The sequence below is a fragment of the Pseudophryne corroboree genome, chromosome 1 (genome assembly GCF_028390025.1).
Source record: "Pseudophryne corroboree isolate aPseCor3 chromosome 1, aPseCor3.hap2, whole genome shotgun sequence".
Lineage (NCBI taxonomy): Eukaryota > Metazoa > Chordata > Amphibia > Anura > Myobatrachidae > Pseudophryne > Pseudophryne corroboree.
Window position 1 is genome coordinate 87917430 of NC_086444.1, and position 26338 is coordinate 87943767.

Sequence of the window (26338 nt, forward strand, 5' to 3'; positions counted from 1 at the left end):
AGGGACGGCGGATGGAAGCTGGAACAGGCCAATAGGCTATTCCAATCAGTCGGTTTATTATACAGTGATGTTATTAACCCCTCACTGGAGCGCTTCACTGGATTCTATATAGGGAAAATGACACGCCAATTCCGGGAACGTAAGGCCCAGCACCGCAGTGCAATCTGGATGGCACTGGAGGGGAAAGAAATGGAGCAGCCGGTTGCCAAGCATTTTAGAGATATGAGACATAATCTGGCATCGCTCAAGTATAAAGTGATTGATATGGTCCCCGACAGAGGCGGAACTACCGCCAGTGCAACCAGTGCGTTGCACTGGGGCCCGCCTCTGTCCAGGGGCCCAAAGCATGTAATGAGTCAAACTGACTCATTACATGCCGCTGTGTGCTGCGGGCAACCGCTGCCCGCAGCACACAGCCGCCCGGAGAGGAGAGAGGAGCGCACTGCAGCGGCACGGGGGAGAAGGAGGAGGAGGGAGGTGGAGGGGGGAACCGCAGCAGCGCTTTACTACTGGTTGAGGCGCTGCTGCTGCTGTCCCTCTGCTTCACTATAGGCTGTCTTCTGAGAACAGCCTATAGTGAAGCAGAGGGGCAGCAGCAGCGCCTCAACCAGTAGTAAAGCGCTGCTGCGGCTCCCTCCTCCACCTCCCTCATCCTCCTTCTCTCCTGCCCGGGAATCGTGACCAGAAGCTGCACCGAGGAGCCAGCGGAGAGGGTAAGTATAATTCATTCATTCATTCAATCTTTCTTTCTTTCTTTCTTTCTTTCTTCCTTTCTTTCTTTCTTTCTTCTGCCTGCCGCAATGTGTAAAAAGGGGGAATCTGCCTGCCGTAATGTGTAAAAAGGGGGACTCTGTCTGCCGTAATGTGTAACAAGGGCACGCTGTCTGCCGTAATGTGTAAAAAGGGGACGCTGACTGCCGTTATGTGTAAAAAGGGCATGCTGTCTGCCGTTATATGTAAAAAATGTACGCTGTCTGCCGCTATGTTTAACAAGAGCACGCTATCTGCCGTTATGTGTAAAAAGTGTACACTGTCTGCCACTATGTGTAACAAGGGCATGCTGTCTTTCTGTTATGTGTAAAAAGGGGACGCTGTTTGCCATAATGTGTAAAAAGGGGGACGCTGTCTGCCGTAATGTGTAAAAAGGGGACGCTGTCTGCCGTAATGTGTAAAAAGAGGAATCTGTCCGCAGTAAGGTGTAAAAGGGTCTCTACCTGGTGCAGTGGTGCTACTGTGCGGCATAATTTGAATAATGGAGACTACTGTGCACCGTTTTATGAATTGGTATTATTTTGTGGCCACACCCCTTCCCCACGAAGCCACGCCCCTATGTATTTTTGCACGCGCCTACGGCGCGCACTGCCCCTGTTTTGCATGCAGGGGTGGGGCTCCGATTCCGTTTCTTGCATACAGTGCTAAAATGTCTAGTTACGGCACTGTTGCTAGGTATCCATTTCTCTGGCCCTGAGCAGGTCCCCCTCACCAGATCCTCTTCAGGGGTGAGGGGGTGGACTTGGATGGGATGGGGGGGGGGGGGGGGCAAAGCATTTTGTCGCACCTGGGCCCACCGCTCGCTAGTTCCGCCACTGGTCCTCGAGGACATTCGGGGGGGGGGGGTAATAGTGATAATAAGAATTTACTTACCGATAATTCTATTTCTCGTAGTCCGTAGTGGATGCTGGGAACTCCGTAAGGACCATGGGGAATAGCGGCTCCGCAGGAGACTGGGCACAAAAGAAAAGCTTTAGGACTACCTGGTGTGCACTGGCTCCTCCCCCCATGACCCTCCTCCAAGCCTCAGTTAGGATACTGTGCCCGGACGAGCGTACACAATAAGGAAGGATTTATGAATCCCGGGTAAGACTCATACCAGCCACACCAATCACACCGTACAACTAGTGATCTGAACCCAGTTAACAGCATGATAACAGAGGAGCCTCTGGATAGATGGCTCACAACAACAATAACCCGATTTGTTAACAATAACTATGTACAAGTATTGCAGATAATCCGCACTTGGGATGGGCGCCCAGCATCCACTACGGACTACGAGAAATAGAATTATCGGTAAGTAAATTCTTATTTTCTCTGACGTCCTAGTGGATGCTGGGAACTCCGTAAGGACCATGGGGATTATACCAAAGCTCCCAAACGGGCGGGAGAGTGCGGGTGACTCTGCAGCACCGAGTGAGAAAACTCCAGGTCCTCCTCAGCCAGAGTGTCAAATTTGTAAAATTTCACAAAAGTATTTGACCCTGACCAAGTAGCAGCTCGGCAAAGTTGTAAAGCCGAGACCCCTCGGGCAGCCGCCCAAGATGAGCCCACCTTCCTTGTGGAGTGGTCTTTTACAGATTTAGGCTGTGGCAGGCCTGCCACAGAATGTGCAAGCTGAATTGTACTACAAATCCAGCGAGCAATAGTCTGTTTAGAAGCAGGAGCACCCAGCTTGTTGGGTGCATACAGGATAAATAGCGAGTCAGATTTTCTGACTCCAGCCGTCCTGGAAACATATATTTTCAGGGCCCTGACAACGTCCAGCAACTTGGAGTCCTCCAAGTCCCTAGTAGCCGCAGGTACCACAATAGGCTGGTTCAGGTGAAACGCTGAAACCACCTTAGGGAGAAATTGAGGACGAGTCCTCAATTCTGCCCTGTCCATATGAAAAATCAGGTAAGGGCTTTTACAGGATAAAGCCGCCAATTCTGACACACGCCTGGCCGAAGCCAGGGCCAACAGCATGACCACTTTCCATGTGAGATATTTTAAGTCCACAGTGTTGAGTGGTTCAAACCAATGTGATTTTAGGAAACCCAAAACAACATTCAGATCCCAGGGTGCCACTGGAGGCACAAAAGGAGGCTGTATATGTAGCACTCCCTTAACAAACGTCTGGACTTCAGGCACTGAAGCCAGTTCTCTTTGAAAGAAAATCGACAGGGCCGAAATCTGGACCTTAATGGATCCTAATTTTAGGCCCATAGACACTCCTGCTTGCAGGAAATGCAGGAATCGACCCAGTTGAAACTCCTCCGTCGGGGCCTTTTTGGCCTCGCACCACGCAACATATTTCCGCCAGATGCGGTGATAATGCTTTGCGGTTACATCCTTTCTGGCTTTTATCAAAGTAGGGATGACTTCGTCTGGAATGCCTTTTTCCTTTAGGATCCGGCGTTCAACCGCCATGCTGTCAAACGCAGCAGCGGTAAGTCTTGGAACAGACAGGGTCCCTGCTGGAGCAGGTCCCTTCTCAGAGGTAGAGGCCACGGGTCCTCTGTGAGCATTTCTTGAAGTTCCGGGTACCAAGTCCTTCTTGGCCAATCCGGAGCCACGAGAATAGTTCTTACTCCTCCCCGCCGTATAATTCTCAGCACCTTGGGTATGAGAGGCAGAGGAGGGAACACATACACTGACTGGTACACCCACGGTGTTACCAGAGCGTCCACAGCTATTGCTTGAGGGTCCCTTGACCTGGCGCAATACCTGTCCAGTTTATTGTTGAGGCGGGACGCCGTCATGTCCACCTTTGGTTTTTCCCAACGGTTTACAATCATGTGGAAGACTTCAGGGTGAAGTCCCCACTCTCCCGGGTGGAGGTCGTGCCTGCTGAGGAAGTCTGCTTCCCAGTTGTCCACTCCCGGAATGAACACTGCTGACAGTGCTATCACATGATTTTCCGCCCAGCGAAGAATCCTTGCAGCTTCTGCCATTGCCCACCTGCTTCTTGTGCCGCCCTGTCTGTTTACGTGGGCGACCGCCGTGATGTTGTCCGACTGGATCAGCACCGGCTAACCTTGAAGCAGAGGCCTTGCTTGACTTAGAGCATTGTAAATGGCCCTTAGCTCCAGGATATTTATGTGAAGTGATGTCTCCAGGCTTGACCACAAGCCCTGGAAATTTCTTCCCTGTGTGACTGCTCCCCAGCCTCTCAGGCTGGCATCTGTGGTCACCAGGACCCAGTCCTGAATGCCGAATCTGCGGCCCTCTAGAAGATGAGCACTCTGCAACCACCACAGGAGAGACACCCTTGTCCTTGGGGACAGGGTTATCCGCTGATGCATCTGAAGATGCGATCCGGACCATTTGTCCAGCAGGTCCCACTGGAATGTTCTTGCGTGGAATCTGCCGATTGGGATTGCTTCGTAGGAAGCCACCATTTTTCCCAGGACCCTTGTGCATTGATGCACTGATACTTGGCCTGGTTTTAGGAGGTTTCTGACTAGCTCGGATAATTCCCTGGCTTTCTCTTCCGGGAGAAACACCTTTTTCTGGACTGTGTCCAGGATCATCCCTAGGAATAGAAGACGTGTCGTCGGGATCAGCTGCGATTTTGGGATATTGAGAATCCAACCGTGCTGCCGCAGCACTACTTGAGATAGTGTTACTCCGACTACCAACTGTTCCCTGGATCTTGCCCTTATCAGGAGATCGTCCAAGTAAGGGATAATTAAAACTCCTTTCCTTCGAAGGAGTATCATCATTTCGGCCATTGCTTTGGTAAAGACCCGGGGTGCCGTGGACAATCCAAACGGCAGCGTCTGAAACTTATAGTGGCAGTTCTGTACCACAAACCTGAGGTACCCTTGGTGAGAAGGGTAAATTGGGACATGGAGGTAAGCATCATTGATGTCCAGAGACACCATATAATCCCCTTCTTCCAGGTTCGCGATCACCGCTCTGAGTGACTCCATCTTGAATTTGAACCTCTGTATGTAAGTGTTCAAAGATTTTAGATTTAAAATAGGTCTCACCGAGCCGTCCGGCTTCGGTACCACAAACAGCGTGGAATAATACCCCTTTCCCTGTTGCAGGAGGGGTACCTTGATTATCACCTGCTAGGAATACAGCTTGTGAATGGCTTCCAATACCGCCTCCCTGTCGGAGGGAGACGTCGGTAAGGCAGACTTTAGGAAACGGCGAGGGGGAGACGTCTCGAATTCCAATTTGTACCCCTGAGATACTACCTGAAGGATCCAGGGGTCCACTTGTGAGTGAGCCCACTGTGCGCTGAAATTCTTGAGACGGGCCCCCACCGTGCCTGAGTCCGCCTGTAGAGCCCCAGCGTCATGCTGAGGACTTGGCAGAAGCGGGAGAGGACTTCTGTTCCTGGGAACTCGCTGTTTGCTGCAGCCTTTTTCCTCTCCCTCTGCCACGGGGCAGAAATGAGGAGCCTTTTGCCCGCTTGCCCTTATGGGGCCGAAAGGACTGCACCTGATAATATGGCGTCTTCTTATGTTGAGAGGCTACTTGGGTTAAAAATGTGGATTTCCCAGCAGTTGCCGTGGACACCAGGTCTGATAGACCTACCCCAAATAACTCCTCCCCTTTATAAGGCAATACTTCCATATGCCTTTTGGAATCAGCATCACCTGACCACTGCCGTGTCCATAACCCTCTTCTGGCAGATATGGACAGCGCACTTACTCTTGATGCCAGTCGGCAAATATCCCTCTGTGCATCACGCATATATAAAAATGCATCTTTTAAATGCTCTAAAGTCAGTAATATACTGTCCCTATCCAGGGTATCAATATTTTCAGTCAGGGAATCCGACCAAGCCACCCCAGCACTGCACATCCAGGCTGAGGCGATTGCTGGTCGCAGTATAACACCCGTGTGTGTGTATATACATTTTAGGATATTCTCCTGCTTTCGGTCAGCAGGTTCCTTAAGGGCGGTCGTATCAGGAGACGGTAGTGCCACCTGTTTAGACAAGCGTGTGAGCGCTTTATCCACCCTAGGGGGTGTTTTCCAACGTGCCCTATCCTCTGGCGGGAAAGGGTATGATGCCAATAACCTTTTAGGAATTATCATTTTTTTATCGGGAGAAACCCACGCTTCATCACACACTTCATTTAATTCCTCAGATGCAGGAAAAACTACAGGTAGTTTTTTCTCACCAAACATAATACCCTTTTTAACGGTACTTGTACTATCAGAAATGTGTAAAACATTTTTCATTGCCTCAATCATGTAACCTGTGGCCCTACTGGAAGTCACATTCGTCTCTTCATTGTCGACACTGGAGTCAGTATCCGTGTGGGCGTCTGTATCTGCCATCTGTGATAGCGGGCGTTTAAGAGCCCCTGATGGTCTTTGAGACGCCTGGACAGGCACAAGCTGAGTAGACCGGCTGTCCCATGTCATCAAACTTCTTTTGTAAAGAGCTGACACTTTCACGTAATTCCTTCCATAAGCCCATCCATTCAGGTGTCGACCCCCTAGGGGGTGACATCTCCACTACAGGCAATTGCTCCACCTCCACATCATTTTCCTCCTCATACATGTCGACACAACCGTACCGACACACAGCACACACACAGGGAATGCTCTGATAGAGGACAGGACCCCACTAGCCCTTTGGGGAGACAGAGGGAGAGTATGCCAGCACACACCAGAGCGCTATATATATACCGGGATAACACTATACAGAGTGTTTTTCCCCTTATAGCTGCTGTTTATATTATACTGCGCCTAATTAGTGCCCCCCTTCCCCTCTCTTGTTTTACCCTTTTCTGTAGTGCAGGACTGCAGGGGAGAGTCAGGGAGACGTCCTTCCAGCGGAGCTGTGAGGGAAAATGGTGCCAGTGTGCTGAGGAGATAGGCTCCGCCCCCTTCTCGGCTGACTTTTCTCCCGCTTTTTTCTGGAATCTGGCAGGGGTTAATATACATCCATATAGCCCTGGGGGTTATATGTGATGTATTTTTGCCAGCCAAGGTGTTTATATTGATGCTCAGGGCGCCCCCCCCCCCAGCGCCCAGCACCCATCAGTGACCGGAGTGTGTGGTGTGCATGAGGAGCAATGGCGCACAGCTGCAGTGCTGTGCGCTACCTTGGTGAAGACTGATGTCTTCTGCCGCCGATTTTCCAGACCTCTTCTTGCTTCTGGCTCTGTAAGGGGGCCGGCGGCGCGGCTCTGGGACCGGACTCCGAGGCTGGGCCTGTGTTCGGTCCCTCTGGAGCTAATGGTGTCCAGTAGCCTAAGAAGCCCAAGCTGGCTGCAAGCAGGCAGGTTCGCTTCTTCTCCCCTTAGTCCCTCGATGCAGTGAGCCTGTTGCCAGCAGGTCTCACTGAAAAAAAACAACCTAAAACTAACTTTTTCTAAGAAGCTCAGGAGAGCCCCCTAGATTGCACCCAGCTCGGTCGGGCACAAAAATCTAACTGAGGCTTGGAGGAGGGTCATTGGGGGAGGAGCCAGTGCACACCAGGTAGTCCTAAAGCTTTTCTTTTGTGCCCAGTCTCCTGCGGAGCCGCTATTCCCCATGGTCCTTACGGAGTTCCCAGCATCCACTAGGACGTCAGAGAAAAATTATTATTTCAAAAGGAAGCCAGGTGGATTTATATTCTGAATACGATTTATCCATCTGTTCTTGAATGAGTGTTTATCCTACTCTAGCTTCATCTAGCTCATGGCTACATTGTATATGGAATGTGAACTTGTTACATATCTCATTTGAATTGTTATGACACTTTGTACTGGATTAGAATTGTAGGTTGATTACTCTAGCTACACTGTTGTCTAGTCACCATGGTGATAGTTATCTAATTAGTTTGACCAATGAAACCGGTGTGGTATCGAAGGCTGGAGCTTGTTGCCGGCTGACGTCACCGGATGTTCGTTAATGATTTGGTGTTGGTGATTGGCACTTGTTACCTGTCTGTATGTATATAAGATTGTAATGTCTGATATTTGTTATTCCTGATGAAGGTTATTAAAACCGAAACGTAGAAGCATTTAAGCCTGCTGTTTCAGTCTGTGAGTGCCGCCGAATTTGCTGTATCTATTGATGACGTGGAAGGCACCCAGCATGCTGTTTCTGTGAATCGTGAGTGCCGAGCCTGCACGTTGTATATATGTTGTAATACACACACACTTTAGACATCTGCAAGAAAATGTATTTGGACACAAATCCTCTTTATACCACATTCATGAACTTCATTTGAGAGCTCATTGTTATTAAATAACACGTTTCAATGTACTGCCTTACCCAGGATTCAAACCTACTGTATAACCTGTTGAATTGTAATCAAACACCCTACTCATTGAGCTATTTGCAAAAAAACCTATGAGCACTATATGAAGCTACTGGCACTGTGTAAAATCATAATCAGCATTGTAATAGAGCAGATCTATGTAGTGTGCTGGCAACACATCCAATCTCTTGCAGGCACACATAGATCTGCTCAGCCACAATGCTGATAATATTTCCACAAAGTACAAGGTAAGCTTCAAATGGTTAAAAGTCTCTAGCTTAGAATTATCCACCTTTCTATGCAAGGACAGATAGCTCAATGAATAGATTGTCTGACTGCAATGTCACAGGCAACGGGTTTGAATCCAGGGTGTGTCAGCATCTTGAAATGCAGTAAAGGACAGTGTGACTGAATAACAAAGAAATCTCAAGCCGAGTCCATGAATGTTGTATAGGTATTAGTGACAGCAGGGTTCAGGGTAGGAGGAAGGGGAAGTCAGGAGATGCTGGGCTTCAAATAGGGAAGAAGCTGCAAGTGAAAGTAATTAAAACAGATAATTGACAAGTGTCACCAACAGCACCCCCTACCTTGCAGCACTATGTGCGGTGCACCCTCCTCACACACCTAGTTACGGCCCTGCCCAGCACAGCCCGAATGCTCGACACCACATGCTGCGGGAGCAAGAGAGAAATGCCCCGGCCTGCATGCTGCCTTCAGCTACACTGGATTCCACACCAGCCTTAATGGCTAGATATACGAGGTAGGGGTAGACAGGGATAATTTTCATCTCAATTTGGGCTACTGCTGAGTTCGTTTTACACATTCCAGCCTCCACAAAACACTCCTAAAAGGAGCTATAGACATAATAATGCTGTATTCATTTTTATTTTATTTACAGGTACCATTTATAATCTCACATTCATATTGAAGAGCTCATTATACTTTTATTGAACTTTTATGTTACTGAGCTGCTATACACATTAATCAGGAATTTTGTTCCTAAACCCTGGAAAACGGACAAAAAACTGTCATTCAGAAAATAGGTTAAATTAACAGACTTATGGCCCCCATACATCTGGAATATACAGTATTAAGGCAATGTCCGAGCAGCTAGGCAATGTACGAACAGCCAGGTCGGGGGATCGAGAATATTAAACATGTTTAAAAATCCCAATCCCTGACCCCAACCGCTTTCTTAACATTTTTAACATGTTTAATTTCCCTGATTCCTGATGGATATATAATCATCGCTGGCTACTGATCGGTGGATATGGTTGGCGAATTGATGTGGCGGTCAGGTTGGGGAATTGGTCATCGCGGCTAGTAATATTGGGGCATCGTGGCCCATAATGTATGTGGGCCATTAGCTAACTTGCCTGGACCACAGTTTTTTATCTGTTTTTCGGGGTTTGGGAGTAAATTACCAGATTTTTATTTCAATGGTTGGATGTAAGTTGGTCTAGTGTATGGCCAGCTTTAAACATAGGCTCAGGGCCATCTTAAAGCATACAGGCCCTGGGCAAAGCAATGCACAAGGGCACCTACCCACCCATTCACGGGAATAAATAAAAAAAAGTTATAACTTACCCCTACTGAGGCAACTTGCTGTCTCTCCATACTCTTCCATACAGTGAAAGGCTGTAAGCACTCTGACTGGTGGATAGTTCTGGCAATCCACCAATCAACATGCTGACAGCCATTCACTGTCTCGCTGCAGGCTCAGAGGCAGGCAGAGAATGCTGCACTCTAATTGGTGAAAAGCTCAGGGCCATGCACCAATCAACATGCTCAAAGCCATTCACTGTCTGGCTGCAGGCTGGGAGGTAGGCAGAGAATGCTTCATTCTAATTGGTGGATATCTCAGGACCATGCAGCAATCAATGAGGTGTGATGGTATAGTGACCTGGGGGGACTAATGAGGAGAGCAGTGTGAGCTGTGGAAGGGGTGAGAATAGAGGGATATGGAGGGAACTGAAGACAGCTATAAAGGGGTAAAGAGAAGGCTATCGGGAGATATGGAGAGAGGTAACAGTAAGAGCCATTTTTTTTTCCTTTCATTTTTTGGAAGTGTGTGGAACAACCAATAATGTTGTGCCTAGTGGTGGCCTGACCCCTAAATCCACCTCTGAAGCTTAGGTATGTGTATTATTGGCTCTGTTTGTAAATGTGTGGCCAGTATTGGCCACATGGTGGATACAGAAAGAGCTCTGGTCTCGATGTTAAATGTACTGTACATAACTTGCATACTTACTGCACTAATATCACTATATAAGGCATCCTTCACATGCTCAAATTCAGCACTAGGACTATAAATTACTGAGCACGTGGAGGATTCCCATACAGGACACAATTTCAGATTACTGTACGACACCCCTCATGAAGTAATTGGCAACAGAACATATTTGGTGACAAGGGTGGCAATAACTAGCTGTCCTGCCACAATGACGCACATCCAGTGAGATCTCGCACCCCAGTGAGGACTATAACGGGATGGGCTTGCGGGTAACATTTATTGCAGCTGTGGTCAGTTATATGCTTACAAGAATCCATATGTATGTATTTAACTTGTTTTTAAAATGTTTATTATCTTTATACTATACAATGAGTGGGCTTGGACCATAGGGGGTCATTCCGACCTGTTCGCACGCTGCAGTTTGTCACAGCAGTGCGAACGGGTCAGAACTGCGCATGCACGGTGAACGCATTGCACACGCGCGTCATTGCCTGGTGACAGCCATCGCCAAGCAGTGACACCACCAGCGGAAAAAGTGATCGCAGCGGCGATCGCAAGAAGACTAACAGGCGGGAGGCGTTCCAGGGTGTCAGCTGACCGTTTTCCAGGCGTAGTGAGGCGAACGCAGGTATGTCCAGGCGTTAGGAGGGTGGCTGTCTGATGTCAAAGCTGGGACCTTCGTCGCTGGATCCGTTGCACAGGGTAAGTAAGTCTGACCCTGGTCTTGTTTTGCAGTAAACTTTTTTAGCATAGCAGGGATGCACAAGCGTTCACAGCCCTGCTATGCTAAAATACACTCCCCCATAGGCAGCGTCAAGTTGATCGCACGAGCAGCAAAATGTTGCTACGTGCGATCAACTCGGAATGACCCCCATTGTCTGTGAAGACATGATAAGTCAGCAGTGACAAACGGGCATATCATACCCTCCAACTGTACCTTTTTGCCAGGTAAAGTACCTTTTTTTAATGTTCTGTATCGATTTTTGGCTCTCCAAACTTGCATTGAAAGTATAGGAAAAGGGGCGTGATCACGCTTCCTTTACCCGTGGCCACGCCACCTTTCCTAATTTGTACAGATTTTTCTGTGTAAAATGTTGGAGGGTATGACATATACACATCCGGTGTGGCAGGGACCTGTCCAAGAGATACAGATTTTCTGTACGATCGAAACAATTTGTAGATTGTGATAGAATTTTATAACACTGATAATTATTAGCACAGGATAAAAGTACTATGGGGGTAATTCCAAGTTGATCGCAGCATTATTTTTGATAGCAATTGGACAAAACCATGTGTACTGCAGGGGAGGCAGATATAACATGTGCAGAGAGAGTTAGATTTGGGTGGGTTATTTTATTTCTGTGCAGGGTAAATACTGGCTGCTTTATTTTTACTCTGCAAATTAGATTGCAGATTGAACACACCACACCCAAATCTAACTCTCTCTGCACATGTTATATCTGCCTCCCCTGCAGTGCACATGGGCCCTCATTCCGAGTCGTTCGCTCGGTAATTTTCTTCGCATCGCAGCGTTTTTCTGCTTAGTACGCATGCGCAATGTTCGCACTGCGACTGCGCCAAGTAATTTTGCTATGAAGATAGTTTTTTTACTCACGGCTTTTTCTTCGCTCCGGCGATCGTAGTGTGATTGACAGGAAATGGGTGTTACTGGGCGGAAACACGGCGTTTTATGGGCGTGTGGATAAAAACGCTACCGTTTCCGTAAAAAACGCGGGAGTGGCTGGAGAAACGGAGGAGTGTCTGGGCGAACGCTGGGTGTGTTTATGACGTCAAACCAGGAACGACAAGCACTGAACTGATCGCAGATGCCGAGTAAGTCTGAAGCTACTCTGAAACTGCTAAGTAGTTTGTAATCGCATTATTGCGAATACATCGTTCGCAATTTTAAGAAGCTAAGATTCACTCCCAGTAGGCGGCGGCTTAGCGTGTGTAACTCTGCTAAAATCGCCTTGCGAGCGAACAACTCGGAATGAGGGCCATGGTTTTGCCCAATTGCTAACAAAAATCCTGCTGCGATCAACTTGGAATTACCCTCTATGTTTTATATATAAATGCTGTTCTGAAAAGCATGCATGAAACTAGCATTTGGAGGACATGCTGGTCCTTGTAGTGCCATTTGGAGGATCTAGGGATAACTCCAGGTGAGTTGCCTTTCAATTTAGATATATTCATGTATGAGCTATTATCATGTATCATAACAATAAGCAATTATATGAGCCAGAGTGGGTGCTATTGTCATGTAGCATTAGGGACTGCCAGTAGCAGAGATGCCTTGATGCATCATGGTGGATTTATAATACCTTTGCAAATATATGCAACCAAAATCTCTATTTTTACAGTATGTAGTATACAAATCTCATTGCTGATACATATCGCTGGGATAAATTTTACCTTTTATGTTATTTTTCTATTATAGCCATCATTACATTTTTTAGCAATTTGTGCTGCAGTAGTTCTTATGTGGGTTCGAAACAGTCGGGTAAGCCTTCGCTCTCCATGCCCATTAATGAACCTTTGGCATCCATGACCCTGGCGCCAGTTCACTGGTTGTCCTTCCTTGGACTACATTTATTAGGTACTAACCACTGTATATTGGGGACAGGATGCTGTCAGGATCCTGGTGATCAGAATCATGACGGATTCCAAAGATAAGTACTGACCTTGGGTTAGCATTAGGTGGAGGGTTATGTGCAGGGGTGAGGGAAGTTAGGATTAGACTGCAAGAGAAGATGGTTAGGGTTAGGCTGTGGGAGGCGTGGGTTAGGGGTACGGGTAAGAGTAGGGGTAGGGCAAAAATACTGTGATCCATTGGTATTCTCACTGTCAGGATCCGGACTTCCAGTATTCTGTACCCAAACCATCGGGAACACCCTGGAGATGCTCTGACCCCGTCGTCTAGCCGTCACAATCTGGCCCTTGTCAAAGTTGCTCAGATCCTTCCGCTTGCCCGCATGCCCATTTGCACTGCTTCCAACACCTCAACTTCAAGTATACAGATGTAGCTATGTTCATCTTTGCTACAATGTGGCATGCTACATCACGGCTTGCAGTATAGCGTGCCGGGCCGTGACTATTCGCAGCTGGTAATAGTTGCAGCCTGGCACACCATGCAGCATGCCGCATCACAGCAAGATGAGCATGCATGTGTATATATATATATATATATATATACATATAATGTTTATTTCTAACATTGGGCCTAATTCAGCAGCAAACTTGTTAGCTAATGGGCAAACAAAACCATGTGCACTGCAGGGGGGGGGGGGAGATATAACATGTGCAGAGAGAGTTAGATTTGGGTGGGGTGCAGGGGCGTCAGAACGTTTTTAGGTTGGGGGGGCAAGATATAGTCTCATTTTGGCGCCCCTAAATTGCTGAATCGCTTAAGGCCAGATCCACCTGAAATACATTGAGAAGGCCAGATCCACACTAAGGGGGTCATTCAGATCTAATCGCTGCTGCATGTTTTCGCACAGTGGGCAATCAGGTCTTAACGGCGCACGCACGTTGGACAGCAACAAAGGGTGTCGCTGGTCAGCGAGGGGATGATGCGAAAAATCCGTTGGCACGGGCGTTCGCAAGGTGATTGACAGGAAGTGGCCGTTTGTGGATGGAAACTGACCGTTTACTGGGAGTGTCTGGAAAATCACAGGTGTGCCCAAGCATTTTCAGGGAAGGTGTCTGACGTCAGCTCCGGCCCCGATCAGCCTGATGTGATCGCACTGTGGGTGTAAGTCCTGAGCTGCGCACAGAATGCACAAAGTTGATTTTAGTGGATTTTAGCAGCTCGGCGTACACATGCAATCGCACACTTGCACAGCAAATATACACTCCCCTTGGAGGTGGCGACTATTTGAACATAGAACAGCAAAATTAGCACTTCAGCTCTCCCATGTCACTCTAGTTTCCCACCATGTGCCCCATGTAGCAGGGAGAGTAGGTCAAGCACTAGCAGTGACCAGTGCAGTGCTGGCGTCATGGTGACTGATAGTAGTGGCCGTGGGAGTTACAGGGAGGGTGAAGGCAGGGACATAGACGGGGAGTTACAGGGAGGGCCAGGGCAAGGATGCTGAGAGGGAGTTACAGGGAGGCTGAGGGCATGGACGCTGAGGGGGAAGTTACAGAGAGGGTGAGGGCAGGGATGCTGAGGGGGAGTTACAGGGAGGCTGAGGACAGGGATGCTGAGGGGGAGTTACAGGGAGGGTGAGGGTAGGGATGCTGAGGGGGAGTTACAGGGAGGGTGAGGGCAGGGATGCTGAGGGGGAGTTACAGGGAGGGTGAGGGCAGGGATGCTGAGGGGGAGTTACAGGGAGGCTGAGGACAGGGATGCTGAGGGGGAGTTACAGGGAGGGTGAGGGCAGGGATGCTGAGGGGGAAGTTACAGAGAGGGTGAGGGCAGGGATGCTGAGGGGGAGTTACAGGGAGGCTGAGGACAGGGATGCTGAGGGGGAAGTTACAGAGAGGGTGAGGGCAGGGATGCTGAGGGGGAAGTTACAGAGAGGGTGAGGGCAGGGATGCTGAGGGGGAGTTACAGGGAGGCTGAGGACAGGGATGCTGAGGGGGAGTTACAGGGAGGGTGAGGGCAGGGATGCTGAGGGGGAAGTTACAGAGAGGGTGAGGGCAGGGATGCTGAGGGGGAGTTACAGGGAGGCTGAGGACAGGGATGCTGAGGGGGAGTTACAGGGAGGGTGAGGGCAGGGATGCTGAGGGGGAAGTTACAGAGAGGGTGAGGGCAGGGATGCTGAGGGGGAGTTACAGGGAGGCTGAGGACAGGGATGCTGAGGGGGAGTTACAGAGAGGGTGAGGGCAGGGATGCTGAGGGGGAGTTACAGGGAGGCTGAGGACAGGGATGTTGAGGGGGGAGTTACAGAGAGGGTGAGGACAGGGATGCTGAGGGGGAAGTTACAGAGAGGGTGAGGGCAGGGATGCTGAGGGGGAAGTTACAGAGAGGGTGAGGGCAGGGATGCTGAGGGGGAGTTACAGAGAGGGTGAGGGCAGGGATGCTGAGGGGGAGTTACAGGGAGGGTGAGGACAGGGATGCTGAGGGGGAAGTTACAGAGAGGGTGAGGGCAGGGATGCTGAGGGGGAGTTACAGGGAGGGTGAGGGCAGGGATGCTGAGGGGGAGTTACAGGGAGGCTGAGGGCATGGATGCTGAGGGGGAAGTTACAGAGAGGGTGAGGGCATGGATGCTGAGAGGGAGTTACAGGGAGGGTGAGGGCAGGGATGCTGAGGGGGAAGTTACAGAGAGGGTGAGGGCATGGACGCTGAGGGGGAAGTTACAGAGAGGGTGAGGGCTGGGATGCTGAGGGGGAGTTACAGGGAGGGTGAGGGCAGGGATGCTGAGGGGGCGTTACATGGCGGGTGAGGCAGGGACACAGACGGGGAATTACAGGGAGGGTGAGGGCATGGGTGCTGACAGGGAGTTAGAAGGAGCATGAGGAGCACTGAGGGGGGAGTTACAGGGAGGGTGAGGGCAGAGTCGTTGATGGGGCATTACATGGCGGGTGAAGCAGGGACACTGATGGGGAGTTACATGGCGGGTGAGTGCAGGGGGATAGTGGGTGATATGGTGAGGGTGACAGGTGGATAGTGGGTGACATAGAGAGGATGACAGGTGGATAGTGGGTGACATGGTGAGGGTGACATGGTGAGGGTGACAGGTGGATAGTGGGTGACATAGTGAGGGTGACAGGTGGATAGTGAGTGACATGGTGAGGGTGACAGGGGGATAGTGGGTGACATGGTGAGGGTGACAGGGGGATAGTGGGTGACATTGTGAGGGTGACAGGGGGATAGTGGGTGACATGGTGAGGGTGACATGGTGAGGATGACAGGGGGATAGTGGGTGACATGGTGAGGGTGACAGGGGGATAGTGGGTGACATGGTGAGGGTGACAGGGGAATTGTGGGTGACATGGTGAGGGTGACAGGTGGATAGTGGGTGACATGGTGAGGGTGACATGGTGAGGGTGACAGGTGGGTAGTGGTGACGTGGTGAGGGTGACAGGGGGATAGTGGGTGATAGGGTTATAGTGGGTGACATGGTGAGGGTGAGAGGTGGATAGTGGGTGACATGGTGAGGGTGAGAGGTGGATAGTGGGTGACATGCTGAGGGTGACAGGGCGATAGTGGGTGACATGGTGAGGGTGACATGGTGAGGATGACAGGGGTATAGTGGGTGACATGGTGAGGGTGACAGGGGGATAGTGGGTGACATGGTGAGGGTGACGGGGATAGTGGGTGACATGGTGAGGGTGACATGGTGAGGATGACAGGGGGATAGTGGCTGACATGGTGAGGATGACAGGGGGATAGTGGGTGACATGGTGAGGGTGACAGGGGGATAGTGGGTGACATGGTGAGGATGACAGGGGGATAGTGGGTGACATGGTGAGGGTGACAGGTGGATAGTGGGTGACATGGTGAGGGTGACATGGTGAGGGTGACAGGTGGGTAGTGGTGACTTGGTGAGGGTGACAGGGGGATAGTGGGTGATAGGGTGATAGTGGGTGACATGGTGAGGGTGACAGGGGAATAGTGGGTGGCATGGTGGGGGTGAGAGGTGGATAGTGGGTGACATGCTGAGGGTAACAGGGGAATAGTGAATGGCATGGTGAGGGTGAAAGGTGAATAGTGGGTGATATGGTGAAGGTGACAGGGGAGGGATAGTGGGTGACATGGTGAGGGTGACGGGGGGATAGTGGGTGAAATGGTGAGGGTGACAGGGGGTAGTGTGTGACATGAGGTTGACGGGGGATAGTGGGTGACATGGTGAGGGTGACGGGGTGATAGTGGGTGCCATGGTGTGGGTGACAGGGAGATAGTGGATGATAGGGCACAGCCAGCCTCCTAACCCCCCCCCCACTGCATGGTGACAGGGGCAGGGGATGCCTCCCAACAGCACTGACAGCCTCCTCCCCCACCCCCCCTTCACAGAGCACAGAGGATGCCTCCAGTGGCACAGCCAGCCTCCTCTACCCCTAGTCACAGGGGATGCTTCCGGCGGCGTCTAAGGCAGCTTCCTCCCCCTCCCCCGCTGTCACAGGGGATGATGCCTCCAGCCGTCTCGTCCCTCTCTCCCCCACGCTGTCCCCGGGGATGCCTCCAGCCGCACAGTACACAGCCAGCCTCCTCACCTTCTCCGTTCTCGCTCACCTGTCCGACTCCAGGCTCAGTAGGTTCGCCGTCGGCTGCACATCGTGCGCGGAGAGATCCCCTCCTCCCTCAAGCTGACGGCCGGGATGCTCGCACCTCGCAGAGCAGAGCTCAAGGAGGCGGAGCTCCTCTGGTTGCAGGGATGCTGCTGCTGCATGACTAGCTAGCAGCGAAGCAGCAGCAATAACAAACAAAAAATGCCTGAAAATGACGGGGGAGGAGTCCTCACTGGGCGCGGGGCGTTCACAACACAGAGCGGAGGATGTAATGTGCGGTCTTTCACCTGACCGCACATCACTCCTCCGCTCCTCCTCTACCCTGATCGGCACCTCTCTATGTTTGGGGGGGCGAGCTGCCCCCTTGCGCCCCCAGTTCCGACGCCTCTGGTGGGGTGTGTTCAAACTGAAATCTAAATTGCAGTGTAAAAATAAAGCAGCCAGTATTTACCCTGCACAGAAACAATAACCCACCCAAATCTAACTCTCTGCACATGTTATATCTGCCTCCCCTGCAGTGCACATGGTTTAGCCCATTAGCTAACAAATTTGCTGCTGCGATCAGGTCTGAATTAAGACCATTGTCTTTTTTTCTTCTTCTTTTTTTTTTTTACAAAATTGCTGCTAAATGTCTATACCGTCTATTTCTTTAAATGTCACAATGTATTTTGAGAAATAGATACAATTGGTTGTACCAATTCATAATTCTGCTCAACTCAAGGGATATTACTTTCTTGGTATTAGTGTCTTTATTATTAATAAGCGTAATGAACAATATGATTAACTAATTGTATGCACAAATGTAATAAGATGTGTGCACTACTTAGTATAAAATATATTATATATCTTGAACACTTGTAACTGGATTTGTGTCCCGTCATAGCACAATCCAACACTGTCTGTAAATTACAGATTGAGTATGACTAGTATTGAGTGACTATAAACTGACACCCATATCGCCCACCTCTAACCACGTCACACTCACCAGCCATTGCCTCACTATGATTATCATTCACATCCGTCCTAAGCGTGATCACTTTGAACAATTATCGCTCAGTGCAGAGGTTCCCAAACGCGGTCCTCAAGGCACCCCAATGGTCCTGGTTTTAAATGTATCCATGCTTGGCCACAGGTGACTTAATTAGCACCTCAGTCAATTTGATTTAACCATCAGTGCTGAGCCATGGATATACCTAAATCCTGGACTGTTGGGATGCCTCGAGGACCACGTTTGGGAACCTCTGGCTCACTGTATAGGCATGAATTCTTCAAATGGCATAAAAATGGTCTGGAATGTACGATTTAATATTTCAATATGCTTGCTCATCCAGATGTCATTATTCCATCTTCATTCACTGAAGTAATGATTGTGACCATTAATTGTGCAGTATATGGAGGCACGCATAGTTTGGCACATTCCCCATTGGTCAGATTGTGTGCTTTTATCAGTTGTGTATAGCCAACATTAGGGGGCGTTTCGATTACCCATCATAAAATACTGCAGGTGATAACTGGAGGTAGCCCTATGCTAGGCTATTCAATTAGCATTCCTACTTATAGCATTATTTAATTCCCAATAATTTAATGGGTTAATGAGTTTTAACAGGGGTTAACAGGCAGTAACTCACAAAATCTGTAAGTGCATTTACCCAATTGTGGCACCCATTAACTCCCGGAGTTTATCGGGTATTATTTTCCACCTGCTTTGGGGCTAATTGGATAGCTTCGGGGGATCAGTTAGTCTGTGGTAAACTACCACAGCTAATTGAATTCCCCCAATAGTGTGAGGATAGATGGTGCGCTCTCCTCACTTTGGAGAGGTGGGCGTGGGGTTGGTCACTTTGCTTGGCTTGTCCTAATAAGGCTGACTTTTTCTTTCTTTTTCTTTTTCTTTCCCATTTCTTTCTTTCTTTTTCTTTCTCTCTTTCTTTCTTTCTTTCTTTCTTTCTTTCTTTCTTTCTTTCTTTCTTTCTTTCTTTCTTTCTTTCTTTCTTTCTTTCTTTCTTTCTTTCATATTCTTGCATATTAATATGACATACAGTATAACATGTTATTCAGTAATGAAAATGTAAATCACTATGAAGACTTATATACAGTACATACCCTGTGTCTTCTGGTGCAGCAGTACCACAATACAGTAGACCTAATGCAGAAGTCAGTCCCAGAATAAGGTGGAGGGAAGTCATGACGCCTAGAGATGAGATCTGCTGGAAAGTACAGCTTTTCCCAATGTTACTTATGGTATATATTGTGTCCACTGTCACTGATTAACCAAAACACAAACACAGTCCCCAAGTTCCCTAAAAACTCCTGAGGACTCGCAACAAAATAAACATTTATTCACTTATTTGTTGAGCAACACAGTAATCTGTACAGATAATTCTGCACTTGGAGAAACATTTATTTTTCAATATATAGACCTCACATGTTCTATAAAAATATAGCCAATCATGGGAATATGTTTTGTGAATAATGTTTGTTCAGTAAATTTTGATCAACCCTAGAACTCTTTTGTAGTCTTTTTGAGCTTAAGGTGTTGGTGTACCAAGGTACAGTAGTAATACATTACATAATGCATATAGAAATATGTGATAAAGGAAACTTTTCTTAGAATGAGGTAAAATACAGATGTGTTCTTTTACACTGTGGTTTCAATCGCGCCAAATAACCCCTAACGGCGCTACAGCTCTCAGGCGACTCGGCTGCATTTAGCGTCGTTCTCACTCAAAATACTCGTCATAGTCTTATATATAAATAACAAGGGGTGATACAACAACATTGGTAGATTACACTGATCAATTTGTACATCTATGTGCGAGCAGCTGCGGCTGCTTTCTCACGCCAAGTTCCGTTGTGCTTCATCTGTGGCTTTATACGTATGTAAAGCCAAGCACTGTGCGATTGATGTCGCAACGTTTCTATTACACTGTGAGGGTCTTTTGCATCTGCACTGCGTATAAGATGCAAAATGTAATGAAAAATATGGGCCCTCATTCCGAGTTGTTCGCTCGCAAGCTGCTTTTAGCAGCTTTGCACACGCTAAGCCGCCGCCTACTGGGAGTGAATCTTAGCTTCTCAAAATTGCGAACAAAAGATTAGCAAAATTGCGAATAGACACTTCTTAGCAGTTTCTGAGTAGCTCCACACTTACTCGGCATCTGCGATCAGTTCAGTGCTTGTCGTTCCTGGTTTGACGTCACAAACACACCCAGCGTTCGCCCAGACACTCCTCTGTTTCTCCAGCCACTCCCGCGTTTTTCCCAGAAACGGTAGCGTTTTTCCGCACACTCCCATAAAACGGCCTGTTTCCGCCCAGAAACACCCACTTCCTGTCAATCACATTACGATCACCAGAACGAAGAAAAAACCTCGTAATGCCGTGAGTAAATTACCTAACTGCATAGCAAATTTACTTGGCGCAGTCGCACTGCGGACATTGCGCATGCGCATTAGCGACTAATCGCTCCGTTGCGAGAAAAAAATAACGAGCGATCAACTCAGAATGACCCCCATGGTACGCTACTTCTCTCGGATGTCTCAGTGGTGCTGGGTGTCTCTTACCGTATGCCGTATAGATTCTAAGTATATGAAGCAGTGGCGTCACTAGGGGGGTGCAGGCCGCTCCTGGGTGTCACCCTACGATGGGTGGCACCAAAATGCCAGCTCCGACTCAGTGACAGGTACTTGTATTGGGCCTCAAACACCTGGCTGCAACCCAGCTCAACTGGACTATTCCAGCATTATATTATTTTATTTGTTTCAACATATTTTTATTGAAGCAATATATGTGATACATACATAAACATTCACATTAGGTTAAACCTATGTCGGAAGGGTAAATGCAAGAAGGGAACAGATAAGAATACAACTGAGTCCTAGGTCAAGAGACATATCAATTATAGTAAGAACAATAATATTACACTTGTATGGAGCACGTCTCTGGAGGCTTCAGTATTCATTGAATTAAAATCTAGTCCAGTCAGCTGACCCAGACATATGCAGGTCAAGATAACAAAACAAAACAAAAAACACCCGTGTCCGTACGCCATCTCCCCCCCCCCCACCACCACCCCCCAGTCGTCCACCGAGCCCAGAATGACCAACAGTTTTCAAGCACAATCGGCGGATCCCCCGCAACCGTTCTAGTTAAAAACCATTCTGTATTAGACAAGGAGTTATGGAGCTGCACCCTAACCGCTGTCGACAAGGTCATTATATAGCTCTCCCATACTTCAAAAAATCTCTGTATCTTAGTATCTTTTTCTAGCAAAATTCCTATCCACTCCATCCAAAAGAGATAAAATAATTTGGCCTTAAATAATGAAAGTGTAGGTGGATCTCTAGCAATCCACACTTGCAGAATAGCCTTCCTGGCCGCTATACTAACTGCCAGCAGCAGCTTTCTACTTCCATGAGAGAGACGTTGGTCCGGTGAGACTATACCGAAAAGCGCCCATTCTGGATACAATCTCCAATAGTTCACTAGGTTAGCCGTCAAGTAGTTCCTTATATTTATCCAGAACTGTCTAACCATAGGGCAGGTCCACAGGCAGTGATATATGTCTGCCTGGGGAGCGCCACATTTCCAACATGCATGCGTGTCAGCTAGTCCTATCAGGCACCTTCTATGCGGCGATAAATAAGTCCTGTGTAAAATATTAAGAGACATTTCCTAATACCTAGAAGAGGGAAACAATTTACAAGCCTTTACATGGGCCGCAAGTAAGTCAGTCGCCTCAATCCCAGGGAGACAGTCCTTCCAGGACCTGATGCCTCCCTGTCCTGTAGAGTAGTCCAGAACGTTCCGAAAATAACCATATGCAATTGATATTGCCTTACTAACCGTAGGGGTTTGTTGCAGCATTGTTCCAGTCCATAGGTGAGAAACATCTGATAGTAGCAGAAACATAGTGTTGAGCTAAAAGAAAGGCCACAGGATAGGCCATCAAAACTGGATATCTAGGGGTGGCCTCCTGGAATGTGAGCGGCCTCGAGCTTTGTATATCTACTAGAGACCTATCTTGGAAACACCCCCCACCCGACAGATGTTAAATGGATAGTGAGCCTGACCCTCCTGGAAGTCCGGACAGCAAACTGTGCAAAACTGAAATGCACCACAGGTATGGATGGATAGTATACTTGACGACACAGAGGTAGGTAGATCAGTGGACTACTGTACCATGCTGCTATATATTATATACTGGTGGTCAGCAAACTGTGCAAAACTGAAATGCACCACAGGTATGGATGGATAGTATACTTGACGACACAGAGGTAGGTAGAGCAGTGGACTACTGTACCGTACTGCTATATATTATATACTGGTGGTCAGCAAACTGTGCAAAACTGAAATGCACCACAGGTATGGATGGGATAGTATACTTGACGATACAGAGGTAGAGCAGTGGACTACTGTACCGTACTGCTATATATATAGTTTTACTGGTGGTCAGCAAAATTCTGCACTGTCCTCCTACTATATACTACAATGCAGCACAGATATAGAGCGTTTTTCAGGCAGAAAACGTATAATACTGGTGGTCACTGGTCAGCAAAACTCTGCACTGTCCTCCTACTATATAATACTGCTGGTCCCCAGTCCCCACAATAAAGCAATTAGCACACTGAGCACAGATATTTGCAGCACACTGAGCACAGATATGGAGCCATATACTCATAGTCCATAAATGAGATAAGGGCAAAAGAATCCAATTCCACTTCAACCTTCATGTAGCGGTATGGTGATATCTTCTAATCCACAAGTATCTCACGATGATATAGAAATGGAAAAGGAACAGAATATCATGGTATAGTACGTCCAATCAAGTAGAATGATGCAAACAGTGACAAATGCCAATGTAACAAGAGGGTGGCGTACCCCACTCACACAAATTAGAGCTAAACTCCACACATCAAGGTATCTTTGTATGTTGAACTGTAGATAAATTTCATGACATCAAATGCGTACCATTACTCACTCAGAATCACGTATGTATCCTCCCATAGCGGTTTCTTTAGTGTCCTACTCCGGAAAAACGGACGAGGGAGTGGTAATATAAAATCTTATTTATTAAAAATAGAAAGTGAACACTTATGACTCAGGGGTGGCAATGTAGCCAGTATTCAGCCGCCGGCCGAAAACGGCAAAAACCGGCCAGATGTAAATCACAATAACAACCCCAAGAGATACATAAATGTGTCACCTATCCTAGGATAGGTGCTTTTACAGATAGGTGACACATTTATGTATCTCTTGGGGTTGTTATTGTGATTTACATCTGGCCGGTTTTTGCCGTTTTCGGCCGGCGGCTGAATACTGGCTACATTGCCACCCCTGAGTCATAAGTGTTCACTTTCTATTTTTAATAAATAAGATTTTATATTACCACTCCCTCGTCCGTTTTTCCGGAGTAGGACACTAAAGAAACCGCTATGGGAGGATACATACGTGATTCTGAGTGAGTAATGGTACGCATTTGATGTCATGAAATTTATCTACAGTTCAACATACAAAGATACCTTGATGTGTGGAGTTTAGCTCTAATTTGTGTGAGTGGGGTACGCCACCCTCTTGTTACATTGGCATTTGTCACTGTTTGCATCATTCTACTTGATTGGACGTACTATACCATGATATTCTGTTCCTTTTCCATTTCTATATCATCGTGAGATACTTGTGGATTAGAAGATATCACCATACCGCTACATGAAGGTTGAAGTGGAATTGGATTCTTTTGCCCTTATCTCATTTATGGACTATGAGTATATGATTTCATTTATTCATTTTATATGAAACAACACTGAGCGCCTCATTTTGAGTATTTGTATTGTGTATATCCATTTGTTTAGGGTGAGGTGGCCCTTTTTTTCCTCAAGTGGCTGCACAAGTGTGTTTGCGCCTTGGGTTTCTGAATTATTTCCATTGTTACAGATATGGAGCGTTTTTCAGGCAGAGAATCTAGATATTGCAGCACATTGAGCACAGATATTTGCCGTCCTCTCACGATCATCTCCAATGCACGAGTGAAAAATGGCGGCGACGTGCGGCTCCTTATATAGAATACGAATCTCGCGAGAATCCGACCGCGGGATGATGACGTTCGGGCGCGCTCGGGTTAACCGAGCAAGGCGGGAGGATCCGAGTTGCTCGGACCCGTGCAAAAAAAGGTGAAGTTTGGGCGGGTTCGGATCCCGAGGTTCCGAACCTGCTCATCACTAATAATAAGAGAGTGTGTGTAAGTAGCATTAATAAAATAAAGAGGGATCCACACAAAGTCACTGTAGTCCCAGTAGCAGAACCATGCAGCTAGTGACACATTCAAAGTTACTGCCAATAGTCCTCCCAGCTGCCAATGCAGGGTCAGCTGCAGCAAAACACACAGAGACAAAGCCCCTCTTTCAAAGCTGCAGGTAATAGATAAATAAAAGGGGGGGGGGGGGGGGGGCACGCCAGCAATTCTTCCAAGGCACCCCAGCAGTCTTGGGCACAGATACAGCCCTCTGCAACAGTCTCCTCTCCGCTGTCTGACCACCGCAGAATGACAAGTGAGTCCAGCGGGTGTTTCAGTAAGATCCCAGGAGTCAGAGTCACTGGGCTTGGGAGTAGGGTCGAGAAATAGAAGGCAATAGAGGGTCAATGACGGACCCCCCCCCCCGGACTTCAGGCACGAATGCCGCTCACCCCCTCCCGCGATCAGACTGCGCCTGGCAGTCATCCTCCGGCCTCAGGCGTAGCCGGCGTCCACCGCGCTGTAGCAGGCAGGCGTCTCCCTGAGTCCTCCGCCGTCACGCGCCTGTCTCCAGTCGCGGAAGCCGTCTACCGCTCCGCCGCGTCAGGTCCGTTCCTGGGTCCTGTAGCACTGCCAGGGGAACAAGGGCCGGGGAGGTTGGGGTGGATGCAGGGGTCGCCCGGCCACAGGTCACCACCGTCTCGGCTCAACATCGCGGACAGCAGCGGAAACCTCCACACGCGCCCACCGGCTGATCAAACAGGCTGTCGCAGGGAAGCAGGAGTCTCCAGTCCGCCTCGGCTAGTCCACGGATCTACCCGGTCACAGCGTGTAATTGTCCTCACCGAGGAGCAGCAAGTATGGGAGAATCTCAGAGCCAACGACAGGGGCTAGGACAGCAGGACACGGGGTAGCACTTTTCGCGCCAGTCAGCTCACCGGCGTTTATGCAGGCCGTCTCTTTGAGGGCCGGATTCCGGGGGCATACAATCCTGTACCCACTCGTGCAGGGTATCTCTGAGTTCCCCACAGTTCAGGGGAAAGCAGGATGGGTCTCTCAGGAGAGTGAGGGAATTGCAGGAGGATGTCTAAAGGTTCTCAGCCTGCAAGACGGAGCCCATGTTAAAAGCAACCATGCTGGATGGCCCGCCCACCGGAAGTCCTCTCCAGCATTATATCTTATTATTATTATTTTACAGCAATATATGCTACCAGGTTACAGGCTGTGAAAAATTACAGTTCAGAGCTGATTGGTTGGTACTTTATCACTGTGCAATTTATCACTCTCCAAGGCTTGATAAATCTGGGTCTCAGGGATAGACTTGATAAAGGTCAGATTTTCAAAGTCTCCAATCATCGACGGCTTTGACCGGTGTATATTAATTGATAATAGCAATTGTGATGAAACGAGATGGACCTGGACTGAGAACCTTTTTTTCATCACTCATTTATTCACAGTATAATGTACTTTTTAATCCTTGGCCAAGTCTAGGTATACACAGCCGAGCATAGGTATATCGTATACACCGTTATTTCCTGTTATTAGGTATATATTGCCCTTGTTATTACCTGCAATATTGTATGTATTGGAGATATAAAGACCATTAGCATATTGTGTGAATATACTGTAGCAGGACAGCAGAAGCCGTAGTGTGTGACAGGAGGGAGAGCCAGGCAGCTGTGTTAGCTAATTTTTGTTTTTTTTAATAAAGTTATTTTTATTGAAAACAAA

The 26338-nt window shown here is 48.3% G+C and overlaps 1 protein-coding gene across 1 annotated transcript in view; it reads right to left on the minus strand.

Annotated features, from left to right (window-relative positions):
* Positions 1 to 19605, minus strand: part of LOC134946892 (complement component C9-like) — a 175360-nt gene extending 155755 nt beyond the window's left edge. Inside the window, exon 1 of the mRNA XM_063935528.1 lies at positions 19482 to 19605. Coding sequence (XP_063791598.1) covers positions 19482 to 19564 — 83 coding nt within the window. The 5' untranslated portion in view covers positions 19565 to 19605. The remainder of the gene's footprint in view (positions 1 to 19481) is intronic.
* Between the last annotated feature and the right edge of the window lie 6733 nt (positions 19606 to 26338).